We start from the raw sequence: 8,447 nt of genomic DNA on the forward strand, positions 1-8,447 counted from the left end.
TCTCACAGTCCAAAGACATGCAAATTAGACTAATTGGCATTCCCCAAATTGTCATAGTGTGTGTGTGTGTTCCCTGCGATGGATTAGCACCCCATTTCAGGCCCTACAGTAAGTCTTTTGAGATCGTAATTCTCCAGCCCCCCCCGCAACCTTGTAACGCTTGTAACCATGGTCATTGTCATAAAGCAGCTTGAATCAGAATCATAAAGAGGTTTATTGCCAAGTATATTTGTACATACAAGAAATGTGTTTTGGTAACAGAAGCTTCCTGGGATGACAACGCACACAACAGGAAACAAAACCAAGTGAAACACCCTCACTTTCTCCTTCTATACTACTTTATCCTGTATTCAGGGTCGCTGGGATCTGTAGCCTATCCCAGGAAGTTTAGGGCATGAGGGAGGGTACACCCTTGACTGGGTGCCAATCTATCGCAGGGCACACCCACACATTCACACACATTATGGGCAATTTGGGAACGCCAATTAACCAAACCTACATGTCTATGGACTCTGGGAGGAAACCAGAGTACCTGGAGGAAACCCATCAAGCACGGGGAGAACATGCAAACTCCATGCACACAGAGACTGGAATTGAGCCTGGCTAGGAATTTAACCTGGATCCTGGAGGTGCAAGTGCTAACCACTACACCACCGTGCCACCCCAAATAAAACTAAGCTAGAAAAAAACAACATAGAATTAACATTATGGAAATTAGTATAAAATGTGTTAAAAAAAAAATGATCATCCCTGACAAGCAAACCGAGGGGGGGCAGTGCTGAGGAAAAAAACTCCCCAAGATGGCAATAGGAAGAAGCGGGGCACTAGAGTTAGATGGGTCCTGGAGATAGTGGTTATCATCGTAGCCTCGTACCTGCAGGGTCGAGGGTTTGATTCCTGCCTCAGGTCTGTACGTGTGGAGTTTGCATGTTCTCCTTTTGTTTCCTCCCACAGTTCCCAAATTGCCCGTAGTGCATGTGTGTATGTGTGCGCGCATGTCCTGAGATTGTGCCGTATCTTGCCCTTTGCCTGAAGTCTCCAGGCCCCTGCGACCCTGTACAGGTTAGATGGTACAGAAGATGAAACCAATCAATCAATGAGGAATTAAGTGCATGCCTTCGTCAATGATACATCTTACCCAATACCGCCATCTAGTGGTACAAACAGCATACAATAATATTTTTTCTTACATAGTAAACATCATTCATTTAGGTAAATACGGTTATCGATGAAGTTCTTCATGGAAATTGAGATCTACATGAGCAAAATGCGCAAAACAAATGAAAAGACGTGAAAATGATGTTTGAAAAAGTGTACACAGAGTACCAGGACAACTCAAAGTGCAAAGTCTGAGGCTATTTCATAGGCATAACTAATCGAGCCACATATCAGCTGCTCTAACGATTATAATAATGAGATTTTTATGATTGTGGCTGAAAATGTAATTATAATAGATATAGATTTATATCTATATTATATTAAAGTTTTCTGTTGATAATTCTGGGCAATAGAATTGCTGATAAAATAATGTATCTTATCGATACAGTATGAAGTCGATTGCTTTGGCCTTGCCAGAGCTGCTGGGGTTAGTGAGTGAGCACAAGCGCGGCCGAGTGTGTGCTGTTAGCGTTCAGCTCCAAAACAATGTCTCAACCGCCACCAAAACCGTGGGAAAGACGAATTCCTGGTGCTGTAGGAGCTCCACTAAACTATCGGTTTGTAAAATTATGCTTTTATTTATGTCAGTTTGCTAAATAAGGCTTTTTCCATCAGCTTAGCGCTCGAGCTAGCTGAAACGATGACAGGCCATGGCTACATCCGGATTAGGAGGTCGCGCCCTAGATCAGTGCACTACATAGGGCAGGAAGTGGCTGCATGTATACCTTGCTGTGTTTTCTATAAGACAGTGGTGGCGTGATTTGGGATAAGGCTCAATGTTTATAGATTTTGCTTTAAGCCATATAGGAAATAGTAACAGTAGTAACTAGCAAACTTTTAGCTAACAGACAGGTGTGTGTGTGTGTGTGTGTGTGTGTGTGTTCGTTCTGTATTTGTATACTCAGTTTCCTCCTTCCAGGTGGACTCAGATATATTTTCATTTATGTTTATATATTACAACGACACTGCACATTCTATATAAATGATGTTTTTTTTTTAGATATCTCTATTTTATTTATATTTTGTTTGTAGGTTTTTGTAGCTATTATTTTTACATATTTATTATTCTTGTATTTTTACATTTCTACCTTTAGTTAAAGTGTATTCCTCTAGTGTAAGTTTCTTTTATTGTAGTGAAATCTATTAATTCAATCCTATTCTTTCCATTTTAGGTAACAGACAGTCATATAAGCATTTTACCGCATATCATACTGTGTACGGTTTTGTATTTAACAAATAAAATTTGAGTGCGAGGGATAAAGAGAAAGGGGTTCAAGTTTAACAGAATTTTAAATAAATTTATTAAAAGACAGAGAATACAAATGTACTGTACAGAAAGGTTTGAAGGAGAAGTGGTGAGACAGAAAGAGCTGGGACAGATACAACGTGATGTCTTTCTTAAAGAGAGATACAATGAAATATCCAGTAAGTTTTCTGAGAAAAAGAAAGATGTGGAAACAAATATACAGTACCTAGATTGATGGACCATAATTAATGGATTATAAGTGGATTTGCACCAATTATTGCTCAAGTCATTTACATTTACATTTAGGCATTTGGCAGACGCTCTTATCCAGAGCGACTTACATTTTTATCTCATTACACATCTGAGCAGATGAGGGTTAAGGGCCTTGCTCAAGGGCCCACCAGTGGCAACTTGGTGGTTGTGGGGTTTGAACCTGGGATCTCCCGAACCGTAGTCCAATGCTCTAACTGAGCTACCCCTGTCCCAAGTCAAAATGCTGTCCAATTCTAAAATAGCTAAACACACACATGCATAACTTCTGATCAATAAAATTAAAAATTAAAAAACAGCCAAGATACATGAAATGTGCAAGAGTATACTTTTCTAATCACTAGGCCCAAATAGAGTCTTAATCTTCATAAGTTAGATGTAGAACATCTTTAGTCCTTTTAATGTATTTCATCATACCGCATTATCCATGAAAGTTTGTGCCTTTAGCAAAGATTATAACAAGAGAAGCGTTTCTCTTGAGTAAATGAAAAATAAAAAGATGTTAGATGTTAGTGATCTAATAAATTGAAGTATTGTTTATTACATTATTCATTTAAATTTCATTTAGCCTAAAGTGTTTCACTTTATGATGTAAATAAATTGACATTAATATTAGACATTTTTTGACTCCTTAGCTCCACAGATTTTGCAACAGGAAGCGGTCTAATGTCATCGGTTCCCTCTACCCTGACGCGTGTAGCACCTCCCATCCCCCCGCGGCCGATCCAGCAAAACTACCGTCCAGCCTACAGCTCTTTCCCTTCCTCCTACAGCCCCTTCAGCAGCTCTCCTTATGGAGGCTACAGCCCTTACAGCTACGGCAGTTTGGGCTACGGCGGTTTGGGCTACAGCCGCTTCCCCCCAGAGGACGCGCCTCCGAGTCGCTTCGTGCAGCAGGCGGAGGAGAGCAGCCGAGGCGCGTTCCAGTCTGTCGAGAGCATCGTGCACGCTTTCTCCTCCGTCAGCATGATGCTGGACGCCACCTTCTCGGCCGTCTACAACAGTTTCCGCGCAGTGCTAGACGTAGCCAATCACTTCTCCCGTCTGCGCATCCACTTTACCAAAGTACTGTCTGCCTTCGCGCTGGTCCGGACGCTGCGTTACCTGTACCGGCGCCTGCAGAGGATCCTGGGTATGAGGACAGACGCTGAGGTGGAAGAGCTTTGGGATGACAGTGCAGCAAACGCCATGGTGCCAGGTGGCAGGGGAGCTGGCGTTGGCAATTCCAGGGATGGCACGGTCAAGTCTTGGCCCATATTTCTGTTTCTCGCAGTGGTTTTCGGCGGACCGTACCTGATCTGGAAACTTCTGAGAACTGAGGAGGGCACAGAGGAGCGTGGTGAGGCTTTCTCATTCACTCACACACTCTTTTTCTGGCCCAACATTCTTTATCTGAGATTCTTCATCTCAGGTGTTATTTTATGCATTTTCCTGTTAATTTGCATGTTTGTTTGTTTTTGGTGTTTAGGCACTAACTGGGCAAGCGGTGAAGATGATCACGTGGTAGCCCGAGCTGAGTACGACTTCACGGCAGCTTCTGAAGAAGAGATCTCCATGCAGGCTGGAGATATGCTTAACCTGGCTCCAAAGGGTAAAAAAAAACAGACTCTCACATCTTTGACAAGTATAGAAGTAAGTTTTGTGTAGAGTAATATGAGGAACAGTCATGAATGCGGTACGACCACAAACACTTTCGTGTTATAACCAGAGCAGCTCGCTTATCGCTCATCCACTATAACAACAACTCTGCTATTTTTTATGCCTGATGTTGTCCATTATATATGTAAGATTAGTTGCAAAGCTCTTTTTACTGCTTGCTTCTTTATACAGCCAAGGACAAAAGTTTTGAGAGTGACAAAAATATCAATTTTCACAATGTCTGCTGCTTCAGTGGTTTTAGATCTTTTTGTCGGATGTTACTCTGGTATACTGAAGTATAATTACAAGGAGTTCATAAGTGTCAAAGGTTTTTATTGATTATTACATTGAGATTATGCAAAAAGTCAATATTTGCAGTGTTGACCCTGCTTTTTCAAGTCCTATGCAGTTCGCCGATGATTTTTCTATAATGACAGTATTGTGGTGAAATTAATTTGGCATCTTAAAGTGCTAAGGATAGCACTTGGGATAAGACCTATCCTTTAATAAGCACTTTATTGAATAAATTAAAGAAATGATTTTCGGGGAAAAAGTGTGTACCAAATACTAATCTTAAGCTAAATGCAGATTTTATATTTAATGCATGCACTTCTATGATCCTAACTCTTCTGTACCTCCAGAGCAACAGCCCAGGGTGCGTGGATGGCTGCTGGCCAGCGTGGACGGTCAGAACGCAGGTCTCGTTCCAGCCAACTATGTCAAGATCCTGGGCAAGAGGAGGGGCAGGAGGCAAGCCGAGCTGGAAAGGTTGGCACAGCTCCAGCAGGGTCAGCAGGCTACATCGACAGCACCAAATCAGGTGACAGTGACCATGCCAGCCTCAGCATCAGCTGGTCAGCCGAGCCCCGAGGAGCTGCTGGAGAGCATGTACAGAGAAACTCCCGTGTCTTACACAAGCCCAGCCGTCACGGTGAACAACGGCAGCACAAACACTGCTGTAGGAAATACTGAGAAACTTGATTTGTGAGTGTGTGGGGAGAGAGACTTCAAGGGGTAATGGTGGTTATTTAACTGAAAGATGATCTGGCTTGATATTTGTCCAAAGTAGACTTTTCATCCATATGCTTTTTATGCATAATTGAAATTTGAAAATACGGAATTTTGACAGAAATAGTTGATACAACAACTTTGGTTATAATGGTTAAAGAGAGAACTGGATCTGTTTTGTTTTAGTGTGAATTTCAGAAATGTGCATAAATTTTGTTAAACATTTAGCTGAAAGCAAAATAAACTTGATTAAATGGAGGACACTTTGGGCGGAGGAGGTGGTGGTTCTTCTCTGCTGAGAACTTGGAACAGTTTTAAAGGTATAATCAGAATGTTTTCATATTGATCAGTTAAACATACTTGGTTCATGGTTTCTACAGATAAAGAAAATTTACTAGGGAATTTAAACCGCTCACTACTGAATTGAAGTCATAGGGAGGATTTAAAGCAGCTGTCTGTAATAAATAGAGCCCTCTACTGGCTGTAAAGTGGAATAAAGTGAGATGGTTTAAAATGTTATGGAAAAGCTGCAAAACTAGCTTTAAACCTTTGTATGTTGGAAAAGCAGGTATCATCACAATACTCTCTTGTTTGTTTTGTTAAGTGTGGACAAAGTGTGCTGTGTCAGTCCTATTATAAATGTTTTTCTTCAAAAGGATAAATAGCTGAGAATTATTACGGTCAGAGACATTTTTATGTCTAAGCAGTTTTGATAAAGAGATAATATTGTATAGTATATGTTTCTGGAATACTACATAATTTATTACACTTTCTAGACTTCCTGCTAGGATAAAATCAATGGATTTACTGTTTATTTCTAGATTTTAATTAACAAATTTATTTGCTAGATTTATCAGATTATTGAAAATGTGCTTGAGATATTTTGTTAAGGTGAATGTTTCAGTCGCTTGCAAGAACATTACACAGCATCACGTTTTGCAAAAAAGATACAGCAATGTGAATGTTTTAACAATCTGTAAGGGTTTGTTGTTTCTTCTTTTCCTGTGTGTTTTGTGTGTGTACTGTCATTAAATGATCATTAACACACATACAGTTGTGTAAATAAAAATATTTTCAGTAAAAATATTTTCAGACAATTATCTGTTGTCATATTGCGAGTTAATCCAGAATTGGGCTCTGAAGAGAGCTGCTTATGAAGTACACATGGGATAATAATACCCAACTTATGTAGCTGATCTTGTGATGCTTTGTGTGTTTTTACATGGCATCTGCTTGGACATATATCAAGTGTGGGAGGACTTTAAAACCAGAAAATCTTTTTTAGTTTTTTTTGATAGGTTAGGAAAGGTTGCTCTGGATTCTAGAAACCCAGATGAGGAAGGGTTTACTTTGAGTCTGGTTTTTTTTTTAGGTTTCTTCCTTGTGCGTCATCTCCAACGTATTATTAAACTTGGAAAGATCGTAGTTCATGAAGGAAATGTGATAAGAAAAAAATCATGCACTGGAAAAAATACTGTAGATTTTAGAGCTATGTTTAATAGTTAAAAGCATTTTTACACGCGCACAAAAATGTGAGGAGAATTTAGGATTGGGACTCAACAGCTGTTTGGCCATAAGTAATCCACTTGTTGGTGAGACTCATCAGAAAAAAACTTGTTAGTGAGACTTAAGTTTATCAGGCAGCATTAGGATTTGACTTTTGAGCAATGGAAAAAGGTCATATGATCTGAAGAGTTCAGATTGAGTGTACTATTCCAGAGCGATGGGCGCATCAGGGTAAAAAGGTCAACAGATGAAGCGATGCATCAATCATGCATAGTGTCCACTGTACAAGCCTCTGGAGGCAGTGTTATGATCTGGAGTTGCTTCAGTTGCTCAGGTCTAGACTCTGCAACGTTCTGTGGCAATAAAATAAAGTCAGCTGACGACCTAAATGTACTAAATGACCAGGTCATCACATCTATGGAGTTTTTTTTCCATAATGGCATGGGTTATAACCCAGGACTCAGATTGTGACTTTTTGGGAATTTTGGTTTTGGGAGCATGAGGAATCATTTTCACACATGACCTGGACACCACATTGTGTGCTGTAATCAAAGCTAAAGGAGGCTGTTTTGGCCAGACAGTGTACAATTTATGTGTATTTATAACAGCTATAGTTCCAAAATGATCTTGTCAGCCAACATGACAATATTACTGAAAAAGAATTTAAGTATTTGTTTACCCATATTTTTGTGTACTGTATGTACTGTGATATCAGTGAAACACAAATGCAACCCCAATTATGGAATTATCAAAGTGTTCAAATAAAACATTTTTTAAAATGTTGAGTTATAAATGATTATTTGCACCTCCAGAGTCTGGGTTCGATTCTTGCCTCGGGGTCTATATGTGTGGAGTTTGCATGTTCTCCCTGTGCTTGGTGGGTTTCCTCTGAGTACTCCAGTTTCCTACCACAGTCCAAAGACATGCAGATTAGACTGCATCACTGTTTGTGTGTGTGTGTGTGTGTGTGTGCCATGCGATAGATTGTATATAGACGTATTGGGGGTCTTTTTATTTAAAATGCAACATTTTATTTTATTTCTGATCAAAAGAACTAAATGAACTAAATTACTCAAAAAAGATTCGTTAATTTTAATGAATGAGATTCAAACAACCGACTCACTAAAATGATTCAAACTTCCCATCACTATCCAGGGGTAGGCTCTTGATCCCCGTGACCGTACAGTATATACAGGATGAAGCGGTATGGACGATGAGTTCCTCCACTATGCAAAGTAGTTCCCTGACATAGGTTTTTGTTGCTAAGCAACATGATAAGCATATTCAATGAATTAAAAAAAATAATTAAATCTAGTGTCTAATATTTAATTAGACTTTTAACGTGTTACAGCGGAATAAATTGTGAATGTAATATATCTAAATATAATTAAATGTAATAATTGAAGCGTTGTTGTTTGTTTTAAAGCTTTACTCATTTATACGTACAAGAACTCAATCGGCTGCGCGTGCGGATCTCGAGCGCGGCTCAGCCAATCAGATTTCAGAACAGGAATTATCCAGTTTATAAATATTTCTTTCTGTTGTTTTTACATTATACAAATACAAATGAGATAATATGTTATATATAATGTCAGGGACACGCTAATATTATTAAAACTGC

General features: G+C 39.5%; 1 protein-coding gene across 1 annotated transcript; it reads left to right on the forward strand.

Moving 5' to 3' along the window:
- Positions 1-1,576: 1,576 nt before the first annotated feature.
- pex13 (peroxisomal biogenesis factor 13) lies at positions 1,577-6,420 on the forward strand. The gene is made up of 4 exons (XM_053509297.1): positions 1,577-1,715; positions 3,310-4,013; positions 4,143-4,265; positions 4,954-6,420. The coding sequence occupies exons 1-4, from the start codon at positions 1,645-1,647 to the stop codon at positions 5,298-5,300; spliced, it is 1,245 nt and encodes a 414-aa protein (XP_053365272.1). The 5' UTR covers positions 1,577-1,644; the 3' UTR covers positions 5,301-6,420.
- The last annotated feature ends 2,027 nt before the right edge of the window (positions 6,421-8,447 follow it).

Source organism: Clarias gariepinus, chromosome 13 (assembly GCF_024256425.1).
Source record: "Clarias gariepinus isolate MV-2021 ecotype Netherlands chromosome 13, CGAR_prim_01v2, whole genome shotgun sequence".
In the NCBI taxonomy this organism is placed as follows: domain Eukaryota; kingdom Metazoa; phylum Chordata; class Actinopteri; order Siluriformes; family Clariidae; genus Clarias; species Clarias gariepinus.